The 23,945-nt window shown below is 40.9% G+C and overlaps 1 protein-coding gene across 1 annotated transcript in view; it reads right to left on the bottom strand.

Moving 5' to 3' along the window:
- LOC120571717 (CMP-N-acetylneuraminate-beta-galactosamide-alpha-2,3-sialyltransferase 1-like) overlaps positions 1-23,945 on the bottom strand; it is a 114,404-nt gene that overhangs the window by 20,440 nt on the left and 70,019 nt on the right. The window contains exons 2-3 of the mRNA XM_039820792.1: positions 14,687-15,157; positions 10,994-11,187 (exon numbers count right to left, since the gene is read on the bottom strand). Of these exons, the coding sequence (XP_039676726.1) occupies positions 10,994-11,187; positions 14,687-14,959 (467 nt within the window). The 5' untranslated portion in view covers positions 14,960-15,157. The remainder of the gene's footprint in view (positions 1-10,993; positions 11,188-14,686; positions 15,158-23,945) is intronic.

The following is a 23,945-nucleotide window of genomic DNA, read 5'->3' as shown; positions in this document are numbered from 1 at the left end:
ATTCTATGCAAAGAAAGATATGTGATTTAGGAGAAGTTGAGAATGAATCATATTTCCTTCTGTGTTGTACTTATTGTGATGAGTTAAGAATGCCCATCTCACATGAAATGTCTGTTCAAAATCCTGAAATGTTCTGGTGTAGCCTACTGATGACAACCAAATGGAGTGGTTGTTTAGATTTAATATATATGAGTTGGGGAATTTTGTTTCTAAAGCATGGCATAAATAATGGTGTCTTGTAAGCCCATTTGGGCTGGACAAACGTTTGGTGTGCATGACAATAATACAATTATTCATTCATTCATTCAGTATGCAAAATGTTATGAGGGGGTGGGGGGGTGGGGTATTTGTGGAATGCTGAAACACACTGTTGAGCAGCCCACAGACCCAATCACAATGTTTGTTTACAATAACTTCCCGGTAGAAAACATCCTGCATCCTGTACATATAAATTAACGGCGCTGAGCAAACAAGGACGAGGAACTGGATATACTCTCACATTTCAACCCTTTCAGTAATGTTAGACCTAATTTACCTCTTGGGCCAGAGACTAAAGATAATGACACCACCCAAACTAGCAGTGAGTCTGGCCGGCGTCGAGACGTCGCTGCTACTAACACTACATTGGTTTCTCAAAGACGCTAACAAAGCAACATAGTACAGAAAATAAGAAACGTCAGATAGGTCGGACAACCGTGTTTAACTATACATCTTTAAACGTTACAGTAACGGCCGAGTAGGACAACAGAAATAAACAAGAATGCCGATTTCACATTTCTCCGCAAATCAAATCAACGGCCATTCGTCTACCTGGAAGCGATTTTTTTATTAGCGCTACGTCACGGTGATTCGGTCTATTGCATTCAGATTAAACTGCCTATTAAACCAACGGAGCCAGCCAATGTGGGTTAGCCTAAGCAGATACAATGTAGACATAAAGCCTGTTTAAGCAGCTGAGTGTCTGGTCTTTGCTTAGTCAAAAGGCAGTTTAAAGGTTTGTTAGTCCTGGGTTAGAAAACGTCACATGGTCTCAGTGGATTTATGGCGGCACAGCCCAAAACCCACTTGTTTTGAACTAATGTTAGGTCAACATTAGTACTGGGCTTCCGTAGGAATGCTCACCCAAATTTTGGCACATTTCACCACTTTGATAAATGGCATTTCGCTATTTGGTGGAGATTTGAAAACATCTGCGAACTGGCTTGTCACCACATTCTCATATGATGGCAAAGTAGTGAATCGCTTTTTGTTTTGTTTGTTTTTTTTCTTTTCTTGGACTATGAATAAGCCTTTTAGGCTTCTTTTGTCTTCTGCACTGAAAGTGGTTGTTTAAAAAAAAAAAATATTGTAGGCTATGTACTTTATATCTTTGTGCAAATAAACTAAAGTTGTTGCATCTTGCAGGGTGTACTTGATTAGTTAGCCTGTTCATAGACCTCTGAAGCAATTCATAAAAGTCTGGTGTTACATCTGTGAAAAAATTAAATGGTGAGTGGATGAGATTGACGCAGCAATATCGTCCTACAAATTGAAAGTCAATTTACAGGAACAACAACTCTTAAAACTCTTAGGGTCCTATCTTGCACCCTGCGCAGCGCAAAGCCCGGAGCAAGTGTCTTTTCTAGCTTAAGACCGACGCAGTTGTCAATTTCCCGTGCAACGCCCTCGTCGTTTAAATAGCAAATGCACCTGCGCCCATCTGTGCGCCCATGGGCGTGCTGGTCTTACAGGGAGGTGTGTTCAGGTGAATTCTTGGCCTATTGCTATCTTGAGGCAACGGGAAGTGATCGCCCCATTGACCAACAAAAACCTGGTCTAAAGTCAATAACGCAGCATTTCATTGTTATTTTAACAGCGCATTAGTAAAATACGCCTAGGCTCGTGCACAGCGCGCACACACCATGCTTGTTACACACACACACACACACAGCAGCACACACATGCAAAAGATTACAAATAAAAATATTACAATGTGAAATAGTATTATGATATGATCTGATCGTCACATCACACAGATCAGTCTCCTCTGCCATCATTATAGCAATGCGCCAAGGTACAAACACGCCTGGCTTTTAAAGGGAATGGGAGATGGCACTCTGATTGGTTTACTGCATGTTTTACGCCGAAAATACACCTATGATTAATTAAGACACATACAACCCACTTGAACCATGCGCCCGGCGCACGGACCCTTTTTTCCACAGTCAAACTAGCAAAAGTGGAATTGTACACGCCCTAAATGCACCTGCGCCAGGTCCTTCACGCTGTGCGCTTAGATTGTTAAAATAGGGCCCTTAATCTCTAAAATGTCTTTGATCAGACTAAAATCTCAGATCTGTGCAGTTGTCTGAGAATTTCTTGTCTCTTTTTCTTCCTCTTGAAAAGTGAGAAAAGTGAGACTGTGATGCCGATTAATGATTAATGGCATCTTTAATGTCAAGGCTGTTTGCCTGCCAGCAGGCTGTTGGACATTTTGTCTAATTATTATTCATATGTCCTCAAAATGCTCAAGCCAAGTACCATGGAATTCCACACCACAGCCCTTGTGCTTCAAGGTGCAGCCAGATCACGCAGCATGTAATAGCCATCCAACACTTAAAAGGTCAGTGGTATTTTAGTACCGTCTCGTTTCTTCACATTCTCACCAGTTCGCTGCTCTCCTTTGTAAGCCTGGGTGTGCGCAAATTTTCAAATGGCCTATGCAGTTCCAGCTGACTAATAATCATGATGAGTAATGAATACTGTGTGTACATTTTGATCAAGTAGGTGAAGCAGCGGGGCCAGAATGAGGCAACAGCACCAGTTGAGATGAAGGCACAGAGTCTCAGGTGGGGTTTTAAAGCGTGAGGCTTTCTAATTAGCAGGGCGAACACTAAACTTGCAATTTGGCACTCAAGGTTGTTTTACTCTGCCTGCTGGCTATAGAAGGCTTGCAGTTGTCCTGAAACCACAGCTGACATCCACCCGGTTTCTAAGTGTGGACTGATTAAATACCAGCAGCCCTCTGTAGACCAAAGAAACCTATGTCTTGTAGGTAAATGGCAGGATGTTGCAATCGATTCTTGATCTAATGGTGAAGAGTTGGAATAGTAAACCCAATGCTGTTTCATTAAAAGTTGAATGCATAGAAAAATAGCCAACAAAAATGAATGTTCTTTATTGACTAGTCTGGATCAGCGGAAGTATATTTCCAAGATAGAGGGATGGAACCCCCGACCTTCCGATTGGTAGACGTTTGCTCCCCCTGAGCCAGAGTCGCCTACTAGTGATCCCCCATGGAAATCACTTAGAGTAGAGGCAATGGCAGACTGAAGATAGAAACGGAGCGTAACAAGTTGACCATTCTGTCTGATATCAGGCAATAATTTCGGAGCAATGAGCTCTTTGGAACAGTGGGCTTTTGTTTTCAGGAATAACGGTTTGTCGGACTAATGGGCTTTCGGTTTAATGGGACAATTTTCAAATAATGGCCTGTCGGACCAATGGGCAGTCCCCGCCGTAGCGACGCAGCGTGTGCCTCCTGAAGAATGGGACTTCACATCAGGGCTGTGGCAGCTGCCGAGACACCACATGGAGATTGGGGTTGGCTGCTTGGGCCTTGTCCAACAACTTTCAAATGCTGTTGCAGATTGTTTGTAGCAAAGACAACATCAAGCAGGTTGAAGAAAGGCTCAGTTATCTTCTCCTTTTCAGTAACACACATTTAACAAAGCTATTCCCACTGCAAACCTGCTCGCAGAGACTCTTCAGGAATAAATTAATGGAAACATGTAGTAGTGTACCAGCAGTCAGACAAATTGTGTGGAATACTATTATAGCAAAATATGGCCTGATCACATAAGATGTGATGGGTATAAGTGACGAGACCTCGGTTAACCAATGGCATCAAGTATAAATCCAGCTTGTCTGTCTGCATGCTCCTCTACTTCACTATACCTCCCTGACTTTGCACACATTTAAAATCACTGCAATTAAAAATAAAAATAAAAAGTAATGTCCTGCAGAAGGAGTCATTCACTGCCATACATTTTTAAAGGGTTTATATTATTTGATAGATAAGCTGAAAAAGGAGAGGAAATGGGGGGGGGGGAAAGTGAGAGGAGATGACATTCAGCAAAGGGCCGCAAAGTTGGATTCGAACATGAGCCGCACATTCTAAAGCTCATAAATAAATAATACACATTACATTTCACACTGTTGGAGAAAAGGAAAAAATTCTTTATCAGTACATCCATACAAGTAGCCAAGCTACATTTGAGACAATAGACTACATAAATAACATACAAATAAAAATGAAGATGTGAGTCACCTGAAAATGCTCTGCAGTTAAAATTGGCAGGCATTCAAATTCATGTCACAAAATGGACATTTGATGGATGCTCTTGAATTTCTTACAGTGCCTAAGTGACACTCATTTGTAGTGTGGGTAGCCCAAGTGGCAATCAAGCCCCAGAACTCCATTGTTCTTTGTGTCAAAATAACACAAAGCTTCCCTGAGCAAATGGACGGGATTGATTACAGAGTGGAAGGAGCATACGTGAAAGCAAAGTGTTGATTGGAACATTTTTAGTAATGATGCATCTTTGAAAGCACTACTCTCACTGTGCTATAATCATAACAATAAGGACGAATAATGCAAAAAACAAGCTTTCAATAGACGAGCACTGTTCACGCTTTAGGGGACTGATTAGAAACACAAAGAGCAGCTCAGTAGTCAGTAGAGGTTGTTGATGGGTAAGAGGCACTTGGTAAGGAGCGTTCTGGTCAGTCGTGAGCCCTCAGGAGCATATCATTATGGTAATAATAACACTCTCACAGAGAAAGTAAAAAAAAAAAAGTGTATTCTCTCAATCTTTTTTACCGGTTTTAAAAAGGTCATCATTACTAGTTACGAGGCAAATTCAGGAGACAGCTAAAGCCAGAAAGCTCCTCTATTAGTTGTGTGAAAATCATGGTTTTAAAGCCAATTTTGAAACGGGGATTTGGAGTCACAAATGTGACATGCCTACCTATTACATCTGCTGGCTTTGCGATCCATCTTAATGAAGTTATTTGCAAGGGCTTACATCATAGTGTAGAATATAAGCTTGACTGATCCTCAATTCAGCGGAGTAAATATGAATGATGAGACAATCACACATCCAACACAGCCTACTTCTTCTCAAATAAAGTATGCTGGCGTGCCACAGAGCGCAGAGAAATACTGAGAGAATGTGATTGCATATGATCAGATTGCCCTATGTTCAAAAGAGATGCGAGTTGATTAAACAAGACTAAACCTCATTTGTCTGGATTTGGAGGGACCAGCGTTTCATAAAAAATGTATCCTAGACATTTCATAAAAATGTATTCTAGACAGAGCGCTGCCCTCAAGCATGTTGCCTGAGCTTTGTGAAATATGTATTCCACACCTAAGTGTTCAACTGCTTGTTTCGACGTAGCTAGGGGTGACCTTTTGGCTCAGCACAATGGCTGCCAACCAAGCATGACTCCAAATGTGATTCTCAGGCCAGAATAAATAAAAAAAAATAAAAAACTGCACATTTCAATAGCACGCACGAAAGTATTCTGCTAATGGCAAAGAATAACTCTTTGTCTCCTGCCATCCAATAATTGAATTGGTAGACAATGCCATGCTGCTGTCGCAGCGGGGACTGCTAAAGAAGATAAGTGCAGTAATGTGGCTTCATACAGAGGCAACATGTCACAGCAGGTTTGACAAAGCCAGGATGTGACAAATTAAGAGCCATGCAAGAATACCCCGTGAAATTTGCTTTCGGATATTTAAGCGGCGCTCCGGTTACTCTCGTAATAAGATCTTCGTGTCAGCCACATCATCGTGAAGCCCATTTGCCATCAATCTTAAACAGAGTCCTCTTTCACCTAGAAAATCGGTTCCCACTACTGTATGCAGTGTTAACTTGACACCTGATTTTGATGTAGAATGTATTTGTAGTTGCCCTTTAAAAATCCCACAATGGAAACGGTTTGCAATATTGAATGTTAACACTAGAAAATGGGGAAAGTACTTTCTCGAGGGCTCCCGAAGAAGCCATGTACTGTGAAAAGTCTTATTATTTGATCACATATTTATATATGGTTAACTGTTGTTAGTAGTTGTTACAGTTTTGTTATTATATTAAATATTATGATTTCATACATTTTTGTCCAAGGAAGTGGCTCTGACAAGTGGGTTCAGGGAGGGAGGGGAGGGCATGTGTCCATGTTGTGACCATGTTGCTGGGTCTCTGTAAATTATAGAGTGGGTTCTAGACCTACTCTATCAGTAAAGCGTCCTGAGATAGCATCTGTTATGATTTGACACTCAAGGGCGTCGGATGAAAAAGGGGACCGAGTACCCAGGGCCCTCATGTGAGGAGGGCCCAAAAAGATGCTAGAATGAAAAGCTGTGGATGCGGGCAGGGGCCCATAGAAAATGCCTTTCTACAGGGCCCAGAATTTTTTAAAGCCGCTTACACATATAGCCGACGGCCGACAGTTGACAGAAAAGCCAGTCGAAATGATCAGTCTCCCCGTGCTGGTCCAAAAAGTGCCACAGAACACACCAAAAAGAGGAGACGAGACGTAATACATCTCTATAACAGCAGGCGGCGCTAATCTGTATTGTTGACCAAGAAATGAAAACCGGGGGGCTGATTGGACGAACGCGTCACATGGGTTTGTTTTCTCTGGAAATTCAAAGCCAGACTGTCATGGCGGCCGTTCAGAATACGATCTCATATTGTACTAAAATAGTTCACCGAAACATGTTTCTGAAAACATTTTAAGCGAGAAATAGGCCGTGCAGTTGCTGAATCGGTTTTCATTTCAGATCGACAAAGGTCAGTTTAAAAGATTTTCATCAGATTTTGACTGTAGATTTTTGGACTGTAGTCACCTCATTCCGCTCGTCATTTCCGGGTGAGTCCCAACTGCCCTGCCGGCGACTGAACATGTCAGGTCGGCCAAAATGAACGCCGACAGCCCCCCAGACTGACGACGGCGCGGGACACACCGAACAGATTTGAGTCACTGACCTCGCCAGACTGTCCCACGGCCGATAATCTCCTTGGTGTGTCAGCGCCTTAATAGGTACCGAATAACATAGTTTTGACGTAATGACGTGACAAACAACATGAAATCAAGGAGAGGGTTAACTTCTCCTGTGTGCAGATTTTTTTATTTATTTATTTTTTTAATAATAGGAGGATACAATGTGTGATTCCATAAGAAGCTAGTTGAATAAGACTTTCAACATTTCACATTATTTGTTCTCAAAGGTTACTTATTCTTCAGTTTGTCTCATTTTAATTTGGAAAAAAAGGCTGTCAATGAATATTTTTCATTATAGTTTTCCTAACCGAAATGATGAACACCGACTATCTATTTACATTATAATATATATTGCCACACAAGAGCAGTCACTCACATAGTTATTCCCTTTGTTGTTTTTGTCTGTTCCATCAAGTTGCATTATTTAATTCAAATTTGTTTCTGCTATATTATTCATGCTAGATATTTGCACACAATTACAGTTTTTGTTATGCCCCTCACCTTTAAGTTGCACTTTCCATTACACTTCATTGAACACAATGCGAGACAAGCGTCTACCGGGACAGTTTTGTTTGTCGTTTTGGTCCAAACTGTTCTTCTTTATTGCCACAGTGTGTCTGAGCTACAGGAGAGATGAAGTGTGATTCCACTATCTCTGTGTCTTCAACTCCTTACAGTTAGCTGTATTTCCACATTTGCTAGATAAAAGCATCGACTTTGTGTCCGAATGTTCTTTTTATCTGCAATCAAATACAAAGTGGAAATGGTTATGGTGTGTTCTTTTCCCCTAAGTTTCCCTACTATAAGATGCCCCAAAAAATGCCATTGTGTGCATCAATTGGTATGTTCACAACACAAAAACATAATCCACATCTAATTTTCACGATGACTTATTAGTGCTTCAAACAACATATCCGTACAAAAAACAAAATCATTATTCAAAAATCCATCAAGCTTATTTTTGTCAGGCGGATGGGCAAAGTCTCTTTTTATGACTCTCAAATCTATTTTGCCACTGCAATCTGCTGAGCAAACAAGAGGCTTTAGTCGATACGCCAATGCATTTAATATTCATAATTGTCTAAAAAGGAGGCTTTAGAGGATCTGGGCGGATTGCATTGTGGGTATTTGAAAGGCATTGGTTTTCAGTCTCTGTTCACACTCACTGGACTGTGTTCCCGTATCATTTCTGAGGGTATTATGTGCGGTTGCTCACAAGTATCTTCAATAACCATTCTACGCAGGAACAATCTTAGGATACTGGTTGATTTTGTATTTCATATATATATATATATATATATAAATAACTGATTTTACTTGAAAACCTTCCCTTGCCATTTTATTTGAGCATGCAAACTCTGAGTGTGAAATCAATTCACGGTGCCCTTTAAACTATGCCCTAGTGCCCTTTAACTTCCCACAATGGAAATGGTTTGCAAGATTGAATGTTAACACTAGAAAATGGAGAAAGTACTTTCTGGAGGGCTCCCGAAGAAGTAAGTAAATGATAGCAGATTGTAACATTATTCAAAAATGTTCTATAATATTCTAAGAGCAATTCAACGTAATTCTACTCCACTCTAACAGTGAAAACACACCGGGCGCGTAAGCCTCTAGCCCGCAAAGCGTAGATACGTGCCTGATGGCGTGCCTGGCCATTCATACCGGTCACAAAGAGACCCTTCTCCTCTCGGCGTTCTCTCTGTCTCCAAAAGAAAGATACAGGGGAAAACTGTGGTAATTGTAGCCTGCGGCTATACGCGACGGCTATACGCCACGGTCAGGCCCGTATTAAGACAATGTGGTGCCCCTGGGCACTATACCTCAAAGCCCCACCCCCCTCCCCACACCACCCCTTCCTGTCCACCACCCCCTTTACCCGTACTGTCCTCCTGTCAAAAATATCAGACATAATCGTGGGGAACTCAACTCTGCCAGACTGGGGAAAAGGAGTGATAGTGGTCATATAATATTGATTTATATATAATTTATTATTATTATTATTATTATTGTGAAATTAGTGTTCATAAACGAGTAATGTATGGTCTTTCAACAAATTCACGTGAATAATATAACAATTTACGAAAAATATTGTTAAAGCTTGTGTCATGTGGTGCCCCCCCAACTGGCTGTGAATGGTTGGTGCCCCTGGGCACTGGCCCACTTGCCCTTATGGATAATCCGGGCATGGCGCCGGCTATACGCGCTGGCTATACGCGACGGCTTACGTGCCCTGTGTGTTTTCACTGTAAATTGCATATTCGGCCGCTGCAGATAAGTATTAATTTTGACAAAACCTGCAAGGCTCAGATGTGTGACTTGTCCAGCATGGAGAAATTGCATGGACGTTGACCTGAAGCCTAAGCGAGAATTTTTGTTTACCCTCTGATGTCCAAATTAGCTTCCTTTTATTATAAGGCCAACAGTTCTGCAGCAGAGAGCACACCCACAACCCCTCCAGAAAATCCCCTTGTTGTGTTTTCAATCTTTCAATCCGATTCATTCTCGGCAGAACTGCAATCGCTGTGACAGATTACAGGGAGCGACAAAACTCCTCTCGTTCCCTGTCGCCTTAAGGCACTGGATGAACATTTGAGCACTCGCACTCAATTGTTTTCATCTGCTGCATCGTTTAGATCATTTTCTAAAGAATTTTGTCGAGTGCATAACAAGGATGCGTGAAGTAAAGTCTCCAACCACACTTCTGCGCTGAGTGCATGCTGGGACGTGACAGAAATAAATTACAGAGAGAGAGAGCGAGAGAGAGAGAGAGAGAGAGAGAGAGACGGGGACAATACACAGTTAATGAAAGAAAGCTTTTCCAGTGTTTGTCTGCCACTCACTCAACTGATTATGAAACAAAACTAAACCCATGAGATGGATATGTGGCAGCTGACTGATCGCATATTTGCTTTAGAACTGATCAGTGCTGCAGGAGATGGACAAAATAAAAACACCAAAACTAAAACTTATGAGTGAACCAAATGAAACGGATCATAGTTAGTCCAGATAATTGAAGCTCTGGATCGGGTAGCCTAGTGGTTAAAGGTGCCGTAGGTAGGATTGCGAAGAATCAAGACTTAGCCAAAAAATCTGAACATCGACAACTAAAACGGTCTCCTAAGCCCCTCTCTGATTGACACGCAGTTAGACACCCCCCCGACCCTGATTGGTGCATCTGATCTTTTTTTAAATGACCTGCTTCATGTAGTTCTACTGGAACATAGGGTCAGTTTCAGCAAATACGACAGAAAGTGAGTTTTATCTAAGTCTTACCTACTGTACCTTTAAGATGCATATACAAACGTACTGTGATGACAACGTCCCTGGGACATTGTCGCATGTCATTTCCCCTCTTTCTCTCTGTTCTCATTTTCTGTCACCTCTCTTCTTTCCACCCTTGAATGACGAGAAAAATGCCACAAAAAGTACTAAAGAATATGTTAAGTAACTAAAGCCAAAAAAATGCTATAAATGTATCTTTTTAAATGTAAATATTTGCTGGTTTTTTTACAATCTTCTATGACGGTAAACTAATATCAATGGGTTTAGGTGTGTTGGTTGGGCTGTAGGGAACTGTGATTGGCATATATCAGTATACTGTACATCTGACTTTGATTTGATTTCATTGTTTCACCTCCGAAAAAAAAAAAAGGTTTAGACTTTAGGTAATCCAGCTATATTATTTGCTTGTTTTGATCACCTTTCTTGCTAGCTTTCTGGGCCTGTCTCAGCAAAGTTACTGTATTACCAAGACCTCAGCATTTACTTTGGTGGGAACAAAGTCATCATAACGGATACAAATTTGGCAAAAGTTACAAAAATAAGGCCCAAGATCTAAATGATCCTTTAAAACAAAAATGCAGTTAAAGCAGTAGTACTGAACTGAAACAAATCATGTCGTAGTAAATCGACACCCCAGACTGAAGTGCTAACTGACCTTATGATGAAATCACTGGAGTCGATGAGGTCGCCGTACTGGGCCCCCTTCAGGTTCCCAGAGTTCCCCACCACGGCGCAGGTCCTGCAGCGCTCGGGGCTGGCGTCCACGTAGAGCACCTCATCAGGGATTACTTGGAACAGCTCCTCCAACACTTCACTGAAGTTGGCTGGATGCCTCTCTGACTGCAGCCACTGGTGACACAGCATCAGAGAGAGACCTCAGAGAGAGAGAGAGAGAGAGAGACGCGGCTCCAGGGCCACTTTAAGTTGAAGTGATTGAACAAGGGCAGCGGAGCTCGAGACACCGAGCACATTTCTGAAATAACCTGGGGGCGGCTTAGCTTCGTCTGCGGGGGCTCTTTTGGCCCGGGCCTTCTTCTGGTGGCTTTGAACTCTGAGAGACAGCAAATAAATGCAGGAATGTGTGTGCACCGTACACTGTTATATATTGTGCTGTGGCAAATGGAAACACTGAACAGATACAGAATGTTCTGCAATCTCTCATGAGATCAAATGTATTGAAATATATCTTTCAATCATAGTAATTATCACTATATATATAAAAAATCCAGATTACATTTATTGGACATATTTTCTGCCTAATGCAAAACTGTCACTTGAGGAAATGACATTAAGCCGTGACATGTAAGCTTTAACGTCTCATTGGAGGAAAGAGCCCGAGTACACCTGGAGGTCACGCAGCCCCAACCATCTGGCCGGGCTACAGTTGATATCTGACATTTGCCTCATCAAGTTCCCTGTGAGAAGCATTTCCTGAAATGAGTAGTGACAGGAGGCAACCTTGCAGTAATATTTCTATTCTTGGCTCTAATTGGACATGGTGTGAGGTCACTGTGGGAATGCCTAAGGTGCTGAATGCCTTCCAGACAAAGGTAAGGTAATTGTGGGACATAAATTTTGTGAATAGGCTTTTTTAATTTAGAGAGCTGTACTGAGATGTATAGAAAGTACAGCAGCATATATATATATATATATTTTTTTTATTAAATTGTATACACAGTACCAGTCAAAAGTTTGGACACGCTTTCCCATTTAAAACGTAACTCTCGCCAAAATGCAACCTAGGGTCTTTTTGTGAATGTAACCGAGTCAAACTTTCGTTTAAAAGCATATCTAGGATGGAAACGCCACTTTTAAGATTTATCGTATTCTCATTTTTGGTCAAAATTTCTTTTGAATGGGAGTGCTAGGGGCACTACTATGATAGCATCAAAATCACTATTTTTAAAACACTAAGAAGGCTCGACACAACATGAGACTTTGCTCCGAGTATCACCAGGGCTTCTACACATGACCTCCAGCATTGAGAACATTGTTTGTGTACACAGAGTTTACTAAAACGAAAGGTTTTGAACAACTCACTTTAGCAGTTTATTTTTCCGGTTTCCGGTCGCTGCCATCTTGCCAGTCAAAAAGAGTCGATCTCCGAATGCGATAGGAGGAAATGTCATTCTTATATGAGGCTTCTTTTTCCAACTACAAGGTCAATATTGTTTTTCACTAACGACAAAACAACAAATTATCCGTGCATTTATATGGAACTAAGCTTTAGGAGCTTTCCATCTTTACTCTCCTCCCGGTTACGTTACATTCGGAGATAGACTCTTTTTGACTGGCAAGATGGTTGCGATAGGAAACAACAACTGCTACAGTGAGTTGTTAAAACCTTTTTTTAGTAAACTGTGTACACAATGTTCTCTATGTTGGAGTTCATGTGTAGAAGCCCTGGTGAGACTTTGAGCAAAGTTTCATGTTGTGTCGAGCCTTCTTAGTGTTTTAAAAATAGCGATTTTGATGCTATCATAGTAGTTCCCCTAGCACTCCCATTCAAAAGGCCATTTGACCGAAAACGACAATACGGTAAATCTTAAAAGTGGCGTTTCCGTCCTAATTATGCTTTTAAACGAAAGTTTGACTCGGGTACATTCACAAATAGAGACCCTAGGTTGCATTTTGGCGAGAGTTACGCTTTAAGTGAATGACAAAACTTGTGCAAACTGTTGACTGGTACTGTATATAGGTTGGATATAATGAAATCAAGGCCAGTATGTAATTGGTTATATAGCTGACATGAATTTAAATTTACAAGAAAGTGGATTTAAACAAGAAATTCTCCATGAAACGGCTATTGTCTATTAATCCTGGTTTCATTTTTATTTTATGCTTGGTGTTTAATGATCCCTGTGGATGACTGGCCAACTGTAGGTGGCATTACATCCATTAAGATATTTCCAGTGGAGCGAGTTTAATATGAGGAAATGTTGTAGCTCCACTAACAGGAAATACCAGGTTTTTGTGTCAGTCACTTGGAATCCAAGGATTTTCCCCCAGGAGCAGCCATTTAACGCTGACACTGGGCAATCACACAGGTGACAAAATCCATCACGGAAGAAGCGGAGATAACAATTTGTCCACTGACTGCAGTGTCAGGTAGTAGTGTACAAGTCAAAACTAGATTAGAGTTTATAGATAGAAATGAGTCTGGACCTGGATATTTGCTTGATATACATTTTCTAACTTCAATAACTTGCAAAGGAAAGGCTGAAAATGCAACCAACACATTCTCACACCCATCACGTCACATAAGGATGCTTGGTCAGGACCCCTTGATGTCACATTTTAACGCTCTGGGTACCCCTTTAGTGAAATTTTTCAACGTGCAGGCTAGTCAGATTGACTTTTTCTTTGGTTAGGTTTCAGAAAAGACTGTTATGTAACTTACAATTGTGACATTTAGTACCTTACGAATGTACGTTTAAATAAGCCAATGTTGACCTTTGGTTTCACACGGGACACAATCAGCGGACACAATGGGTGAAAGTCCGGTGTTTGTTGGACCCAACCATCTACTCTGACCATGGATGTATTATATTAACTGGACCCCTTAATAGTCATACAGTTGGGAATAACAGTAGTTAAAGCAATATCCATGAACAGAAGTGGCATATTTGCATCATTTCTGCAGGAACGATGCCGATTGCAGATTAAATGGTTATATTATGGTATCACTTATACACCTACACATCAAATATGATTGAAAATATCTCTCTTTGTCTATACATGTGGCAAAGATGGTGAGAGTAAACAACAATTTCAATATCCACCATCTTACTTGTTACATGTGAACAAACTGTGCGTGGGAGTTTGCTTCACAACTTGATCCTGGTGAAGATCCCTTGGATTTGAAACAATCAATGTGGCAAAAACAAACACTTCAATCCTCTGTAGCAGATATTTTCAACTGGATGGGGTCCTCAGTTAGTGCAAGGGGGCCGCCAAATTATGTTAAAATTAGTTTTGAAAGTTTCTTTTTTCAAAAATGTAAATATGTCTCAAAAGATTAAATGAATCTAACATTTTAATAGCAAAGATAAATTGGCCTATTTGTGAAAATAAAACTAAACATTTTATTTACACATTGAAGATAAGCTTACTGTAGGTAGGGTAGCTACTATGGTAGCCATACAGTTAAGCTTAAGGATTCACTGCCATTCATTTTCATCCATCCGGACCAGTTTAATGCAACTACGTTTTATACAGTACATGGAGTAGGGGGTCCCTACTCCGTCTCTCTTTCAGCTAAGGGGTTCTTGGCCTAAAAAAAACGTTGAAGACCCCTGCTCTGTAGGATAGCAACACAAATCCCCTGAACACATCCCCTGAGTCTTACCTGCCACCATTTAAAGGTTTCATCAGAGAGCATGCAGTTCTCCCTGGTCATCAGAGGGTGGACGGACTGATTGAAGCGCTCCGCAAACCAGGGATCGTCCTCCTGCTCAGTCATGCACTGTTGACAGGCACATAGCCCTTTGGAGAGAAAGAACTTGAAGAAATAGAGTGAGGGGTCCTGGAAAGTGTAACTGAACAGGAATGTTGTAAATGTAATGACGCAAAACAGCAGAGCAAAAGTCCTGATTTTCCTCCGCCTGGGTAGTAGAGACATGTCGTTACAGTCGAAACCAGTTGGGCTCCAAGAAATCACTGCTGTCCAATGAGCATTCCCTGTTGTTATTTTTCAGACAACACAGGATTGGTTAATCCACCGAGTCTGTTCAGCTTGATGGCTCCTGGTTCATCAACGCTCAGATGTTGACTCTGTGGGGTGAGTGACTGACGGGTCATCCATTCTTTAATGATCCACCTAGAAGGCAAATAAAAGGACACTTTTGTGAGACACACACACACACACACACACACACACACACACACACACACACACACACACACACACACACACACACAGTAAAAACAGCCTGTGGGACTCTAATACTGTTTAAATTTAAATACACAACAGATTGTAAATTCTGCACTTAGCAATATTCTTGTTACATTTTTCTTTAATTTCACAGCACTGACCACTTCCAAGATGACAACATCACACTCCAAGATGACAACATCACACTCCAAGATGACAACATCACACTACTATTTTCTGTGCATGACTGCGTGTTTCATTTGCAGTGCTTTGTTTATTGCATCTTTTTTTTCTTCTTTTCAATACTGCCAAATTACACAGGATGTGTTGTAGTCTCTCCGCTCTTAAAACGACCATCAAACACCAAAAATGTCTTGATTGATTGTGAAAATGATAACCGTTCTCCTGGAACAAACAAGCAACAACCTCCTGGGCAACAACCTCTTCCCCAGCCCACTGTTCAGGACACGTCAATAACTACAAAGAGCTTTTGTTAACGGAAATAAACTGAAAGTCCACATTCAGAAATCATTGACTGGATAATACCAGAATGAGTCATTCATCCAGTGACAGATTAAAAAACTCCTTCTAATAAGTGTACATTAGGGAAGCCGTTTGCAGTCATGTTGCTCTTTCTTTGATGCTCTCATCCAGTCTACCACTTTGAATGCATCCAATTCAAATGTCCAAAGTTGTATTTATTTATTTTAAACACCAGTGGGTTATATAATTTAAACCGGTGATTCCTAACCTGGGGGGAAAGATTGTGCAATAGCTTGACTAATGTGAATAAATAGACATTACAACAATACAACAAAATTACAATAGAACTCCCTGATATTAAAAACTATAGAAAAGAATGTAAACATCTGGAAATATCACAGTCTTGTAAAAGTAATCAATAAACAGCCCAAATACTTAGGTAAATGTACAAACACTTAAAATAGATAGCTAACATTGATAAATGGCTGATTTAGTTAGCTTACATGGTTAAAAGAGAAAGCATACTGTGAATGGTTGAACTAGTTAGCTAAAAGTAATGGATAAATGGTTGAACTAGTTAGCTAAAAGTAATGGATAAATGGTTGAACTAGCTAGCTAAAAGTAATGGATAAATGGTTAGCTAAAAGTAATGGATAAATGGTTGAACTAGTTAGCTAAAAGTAATGGATAAATGGTTGAACTTTTTAGCTAAAAAATAATGGATAAATGGTTGAACTAGTTAGCTAAAAAGTAATGGATAAATGGTTAAATTACTTAGCTAAAAGTAATGGATACATGGTTGAACTAGTTCTCTAAAATTAATGGATAAATGGTTGAAGTAGTTTGCTAAAAGTAATGGATAAATGGTTGAAATAGTTAGCAAAAAATAATGGATACTGTAAAAAGGTTAAATTAGCTAAAAGAAATGCAATGCAAACTTGACCAAGCCAACCTAAACACTGACAGTTACATTGAATTACTTTAGATTACTGCAACAATATCCACTTTTGTATAATGAATGGTGTAAAATAACATCCAGTTTGCAATCATTTGAAATTAACACGTTATGAACTGAGTTCATCTGACAGGGCTGTAGGGATACTTCTGATAAAAAGGGTTAGGAACGACTGGTCTTAACCATGTTCGAGCTACTACAGAGCATATATAGGCTACATTTAGTCAGTGACATGCTGGTGACAAAATTCTCAGAATAAAATAGAATAGGGGAATGTTGTTTTTCAGACTCTGGCTTTTTATGACAAAGCAGGCGGACCTCCTGGGGTTTCATTTTCAACATGAAAAGGCCACCTCTGACTTTAAACAGGGCCCAGGTTTCATTTTGATGTGCAGCTGTGTTCAGGATTCCACAAATACTTCTATATTTAGCTAACTGCAGATCACAGACAGTATCCACGCTGGAGAAAAAGTGCTATCATCGCCACACATGGGGAGAAATACATCTTGAAAATAAACACATTATTCCTGCCCTTTGCTCTCAACAATTTCTGAGTGAGCCCTCCATATAAAAGATTTGTGGGAAAGTCTATTACCACGAGAGAAAAGCTCTGGGTCTTTCCTGATTAGAAATTGATCAGGTCATTCAAATACCACCCTGGAGGGAAGCAAAGAGGATTGGGCTTAAGACTGAGAAAGACTACGCAGCGACAGTTTGCCTGTTGATTTTCATTCTCCCTATTAAAGCAGAAAAACAAACTGTACGGTTTATATCAGCAGCACTGACACCGGCCAATGCACAGAAAGGCTTACAAGTGATCCCGTCTGCTGTGTGGAGCTCCGTAACTCACAGCACAGATTGCCGATTTGCATACAGCCCAAGGTTAGTTATTGTCTAAGGCAGCAAGTTTGACAAGGATACCTGGGGACACTTATAATGGACACTTCAATAAAAAGTCCCACTTCTATAAAGCAGGCTGTTGACTCCACTCACTGTGAAGCCCCTTGGCATCAAGGGTTCAGCTAGATGTGAGAGCAAGCAGAATATGTATTCTCAAACAGGTGGCAACTCCCCACTTTTGACAACACACGGGCCATCATCTTGTTCCCCTGACCTTGTCCGATTGAAGGCTGGCAACCCCGCGCTGATCAAAGTTTGCTGAGCTGAGACAGCAAAGCATCTGTTCACACTTCAGAGAGGAGGGAGAGAGAGGGAGTGGCAAGCAGCGGTGTGTGTGTGAGCCGTGATTTTCACCCTAACCTTCAGTTCTGAAGAGTCATCAACTTCGCAGGGTGTAGTTAGAGCAAAGTGTTTTCACTTTGTGTTGCGTGGAAATTGTTTTTCTCCCCGGCTTACCGACGCTACTTGTGAGCAGTTTTGAGAAATCAACATACTTGAGAATACTAAACAGACTTGAGAAAGGTCTCTCCGCTGAGAGCAGTGTTGCGGTACCCAAGTCTTGGTTTTAAGACCGGTCTCAAGACCACTTTTTGAAGGTCTCGTCTCGGAATCGACTGCATTTTTACTCGGTCTCGGATAAAGAGGACTTAGGATTTTATTTTAAGACCGGTCAAGACCACAACTGCAGCGATTTATTGCCTAAATTGCCTATGCGTCGTCTAATTTTTGTGTGTGAAAACCTGTGATTGGATGTAAAACTTCATGCTTCAAATGCAACCAATAACTTGACTCATTTCTAACTTGAAATTTGTTACTGTTAACCCCCTCTCCCTGCCCCCCCTTAACACACACTCCCAAGAAAATGAATCTTGGTAGACAGAAGAAGAAAATCTGGCTGTCTAGCACTGGTCTGGTCTCGGTCTCGCCCTGCCTTGTTCTTGGTCTTGACTTGGTATCGCCCTGCTTTGTTCTTGGTCTTGACTCTGTCTAGCCCTGCCTTGTTCTTGGTCTTGACTCTGTCTTGCCATGCCTTGTTCTTGGTCTTGACTTGGTCTCAACCCCTCAAAGTCTTGACCTTGTCTTGGTCTCGCCCGGCCTTGTAAGTAAGTAAGTAAGTAAGTAAAGTTTATTTATAGAGCGCTTTTCACAGATAAAAATCACAAAGTGCTTCACAAGGTACAACCACATTGAAATACATTGAAATGAGGATAAAACATTTAAAACGTCAAAGATAAATTAAGCCCATTCAACTAAAAGTTGCCTTGGTCTTGACTTGGTCTCAACCCCTCAAAGTCTTGACCTTGTCTTGGTCTAGCCCTGCCTTGTTCTTATTCTTGACTGTCTCACCCTGCCTTGTTCTTGGTCTTGACTTGGTCTAGCCCTGCCTTGTTCTTGGTCTTGACTCTGTCTTGCCCTGCCTTGTTCTTGGTCTTGACTCTGTCTCGCCATGCCTTGGTCCTGGTCTTGACTTGGTCTCGCCCTGCCTTGTTCTTGGTCTTGGTCTCGCCCTGCCTTGTTCTTGGTCTTGACTTGGTCTTGCCCTGCCTTGTTCTTGGTCTTGGTCTCGCCCTGCCTTGTAAATAAATAAGTAAGTAAGTAAGTAAGTAAGTAAGTAAGTAAGTAAAGATTATTTACAGAGCGCTTTTCACAGATAAAAATCACAAAGTGCTTCACAAGGTACAACCACATTGAAATACATTGAAATGAGGATAAAACATTTAAAAAGTCAAAGATAAATTAAGCCCATTCAACTAAAAGTTGCCTTGGTCTTGGTCTTGACTTGGTCTCAACCCCTCAAAGTCTTGACCTTGTCTTGGTCTAGCCCTGCCTTGTTCTTATTCTTGACTGTCTCGCCCTGCCTTGTTCTTGGTCTTGACTTGGTCTAGCCCTGCCTTGTTCTTATTCTTGACCGTCTCGCCCTGCCTTGTTCTTATTCTTGACCGTCTCGCCCTGCCTTGTTCTTGGTCTTGACTCTGTCTCGCCATGCCTTGGTCCTGGTCTTGACTTGGTCTCGCCCTGCCTTGTTCTTGGTCTTGGTCTCGCCCTGCCTTGTTCTTGGTCTTGACTTGGTCTTGCCCTGCCTTGTTCTTGGTCTCGCCCTGCCTTGTAAATAAATAAGTAAGTAAGTAAGTAAGTAAGTAAGTAAGTAAGTAAGTAAGTAAGTAAGTAAAGTTTATTTACATAGCGCTTTTCACAGATAAAAATCACAAAGTGCTTCACAAGGTACAACCACATTGAAATACATTGAAATGAGGATAAAACATTTAAAAAGTCAAAGATAAATTAAGCCCATTCAACTAAAAGTTGCCTTGGTCTTGGTCTTGACTTGGTCTCAACCCCTCAAAGTCTTGACCTTGTCTTGGTCTCGCCCTGCCTTGTTCTTGGTCTTGACTTGGTCTAGCCCTGCCTTGTTCTTATTCTTGACTGTCTTGCCCTGCCTTGTTCTTGGTCTTGACTCTGTCTCGCCATGCCTTGGTCCTGGTCTTGCCTTGGTCTCAACCCCTCAAAGTCTTGACCTTGTCTTGGTCTCGCCCTGCCTTGTTCTTGGTCTTGTCTCGGTCTCGCCCTGCCCTTGGTCTTGGTTGAGAGTGTATGCTTGCCGAGTTGAACTGAGTTCTCTCTAAGTGGGAGTTAACTATAAGAAGTAACCTTGACACAGGCACGCACCTTATTACATAAGCATGATTATAATTCAACATGTCCGCGTCATGTCACAATAAGCGCCTGAGTCATTTTACCTAAGCGTTACGATGGCTGCAGCACAAGGTGAAACATGCACGGAAAGACATTAAATGCACGGCTTGTTATCAAGAACACTGAATATAGTATTATTGATATATTCATATTATTCATTTATTATATTGATGTTGTTGAAGATAATCTTCTCATGTTTGATCAGCCTATAAAAATTGTGATGCAGCAAAAAGACTTTGCACAAATAATAATCAGACCAGCTGTCACCCTTTAATTTAAATAGTCATTCATGGATGAATTCATGAATATCAAGCAAAATACTTTCCATACAGCATGTGAGCAAATGAGGGTCCCCGTTTAAAGCCTTTTGCAAATCAAGGCTTGCGCACTGTTGTACTTTATGAAATAGGCCGCAAAATAAAAATAAATGAAAAGCCATTACATCAACAGACAGATGAAGCCAGCAATGTTACAGTGTTCCATGTTAGAAAAGGGTCTTAATGTAAAAATATCCAGCAGATTAATAGTCGGATTTCTAAATATGAACAATGTTATGCCAAAGCTAGGAATAAAATCTGAATTGTCATCCACATTCAATATCTGCAACTGCACCAGATGGGATGAATAAGAAGAGATGTTAAAAGGTAACACAGATGAAATCCAGAAGGATTTTCTGTGAGATTTACGCTTCATAACTAATAATATCACTCAGGAAATAAAAAATGAAAAAGCTCCAGATTTTACTTTTGATGGCATCACATCTATGAGTCTTCATACTCTGGTCTCTGACATCGGTGGAATTTTAGCGTTTCATTTTCACAGATATTGACTTTCGGTCAGTTATGTTTCTTGTTCAAGCGCATAAAGAGGATTCGAGGTGCATTGAGAGATTGAAAGGTGTGGGCAAGGTCTTCTCATAAGATCTGAATAAATGGAGAAATGGCTCTGAAGTCAGTTCACAGATATGAAATACTAGGTCAGTCGTCAGATGCAGTTAATTAAATTGAAGGTGGATTGTATGAAAGAAAGCATACAATATAACCACCAATACTTTTTGTGCTCTTAAAACCTTGAAGCTAAAACGATGTTCACTGTAAAAAACAGTAATATCTAACCGCTTCTTTATATGGTTCTCAGAGGGCTGGAAACAGCGTGGGACCAGTGGTTTCATGAAACCCTTTCAAAATCCAGGACAAAATAGAAGAATTGGAGAGCGGTCAAAGTTAAAGTGCAGCTGTTTATCCATGTCCTGACATTTTGAAGGTGAGAGGGTTTATTTTTGCCCAGCAGGAATGTGTTATTTATACATTTTTAAACTGGCATAGTGTGCTTTTCTAGCTATTGATGTTTACACATCCTGATTTGTGTATGTGACCGGCATCCTCACACACGTCATCAGAGAGAACAAACGGCTCTTTATCATCAAAAACAGTCTTTGGTGGAAGAAGTATTCAGATCCTTTACTTTAAGAAAAAGTACTAATACCACATCGTGAAAATACTCTAACAAATAAAAGTCCTGCATTGAAAATGTTACTTAAGTGAAAGTATGTAAGTATCATCAGGAAAATGTACTTTAGTATTGTAGTATTTAAAGTAAAATTACTCAATGCACAAAAATCCTCACACTTTAGAAACTGGAAACTATCCAAACTGTTCTGTCAATCAAGTGTGTAACCTTCTGTCAATTCAGCTGGACTTGTGTATTGTTGGGTAGTTTAGTTTGTAATAAAACATTGTATTTTATAAACTACATGTGTTTTTTGTGCTAAAATCTTAAATTGTAGAGGTATTAAAGCTGTCAGATGAATGTAGTGGAGTAAAAAGTACAATATTTCTCTCTGAAATTTAGCGGAGTAGAAGTAAAAAGTGGCATGAAAAGAAAAGACTCAAGTAATGTAAAAGTACCTCAAGTTCAAGTTCATTTATTTATATAGCACATTTAAACAGCCGCTAGACAGACCAAAGTGCTTTACAGAGCAAGCATATAAAAACATAAAACCAGCAAGACAAAGCATAAAAGACAAAAAATAATTAAACATGACTCAAGCATAAAAAAAAAGAAGGACCAATCAAAGAGGAAATCAATACGCTAATGAGAATAAGTAGGTTTTTACCAACGACTTGAAGATAGCAAGGTTGGGGGCTGTTCTAATCTCTAAAGGCAGGGTGTTCCACAGACGAGGCCCTGCCACCGCAAACGTGCGCTCCCCTCTCCGCTTTAGTCTGGCACAAGGGGCTACCAGCAGAACCTGGTCGTATGATCTTACGCTTCTGGGAGGAGTGTACGGATGAATGAGTTCAGATAGGTAGACGGGAGCTTAGTTATTTAAAGATGTGAAGACAAAGAGAAGGATTTTGAAATCTATTCTCTGTCGAACGGGCAACCAGTGTAGAGATTTGAGAATAGGGGTGATATGGTCATATTTGCGACAGTTAAAGATTAGTCTGGCCGCAGCATTTTGGACTATCTGAAGACGGGCATTTTGAGAACTAGATATACCACAGTAAAGTGAATTGCAATAATCTAGCCGGCATGTGATGAATGCATGAACCGCCATTTCCAGAGTTCTCGGGGTGAGAAAGCTTTTGATTTTAGACAATAGACAAAGTTGGAAAAAACCGGAGCTGATTACCGATGAAATATTTTTATAAAATTTTAAGGACCGGTCCACAAGAACACCCAGGTTCCGCACTCCTGCAGATCTAAAAACAGTAAGATTTCCCAAATCTAGGCTTGTACACTGGGACCTTTCACTCGGGCTAAAAACAATGACCTCGGTCTTATCGTCATTTAAAAAGAGGACATTTTGAGCCAGCCATGCCTTCGCCTCCTCTAAGTATAGCAGGAGAGAGTTTAATGGGGCCGGATTATTTCTACTGATTGGCATGTAAATTTGGGTGTCGTCCGCGTAAAAATGAAATGATACATCATATTTCCTTAAAATAGCGGCCAAAGGCAGCATATAAAGGGAAAATAGAGAGGGAGCCAGAATGGAGCCCTGCGGAAGACCGCAGGACAGAGGTGCCATAGAGCTTGAGAAGTTGCCCATCTTTACTGAGAACCTTCTATCAGAAAGGTAAGACTGGAACCAATTAAAAACTGAGGCTTTTAGGCCTACCCAGGTCTCAAGTCTAGCTAACAGAGTAGGGTGGCTCAAATGTGTACTTAAGTACAATACTTGGAGTAAACGTACTTAGTTGTGCCTAGCAGTGCCTAGCAGTGCCTAACAGTGCCTAACAATGCATAGCAGTGCCTAAATGTGCCTAACAGTGCATAGCAGTGCCTAACAGTGCCTAACAGTACCTAACAGTGCATAGCAGTGCCTAACAGTACCTAGCAGTGCCTAACAGTGCCTAACAGTGCATAGCAGTGCTTAACAGTACCTAGCAGTACCAAACAGTGCCTAATAGTGCCTAACAGTACCTAATAGTGCCTAACAAGGCATTATAGTACCTATAACAGTGCCTAACAGGGCATAGCAGTGCCTAACAGTACCTAGTAGTACTAACAGTACCTAACACCTTGGGGCGGCTGTGGTTAAGTGGTAGAGAGGTTGCCTGCCAATTGGAAGTTGGTGGAGTTGGTGGTTCGATCCCTGGCCCTGCAGTTCCATGCCAAAGTGTCCTTGGGCAAGACACTGAACCCCGAGTTGCCCCTGATGCTGTGCCACCGGAGTGTAAATGTGTGCAAGTGTTTATC

Source organism: Perca fluviatilis, chromosome 13 (assembly GCF_010015445.1).
Source record: "Perca fluviatilis chromosome 13, GENO_Pfluv_1.0, whole genome shotgun sequence".
Lineage (NCBI taxonomy): Eukaryota > Metazoa > Chordata > Actinopteri > Perciformes > Percidae > Perca > Perca fluviatilis.
Note: the sequence above shows the minus strand (reverse complement) of the source record. Positions and strands in the feature narration are given on the sequence as shown.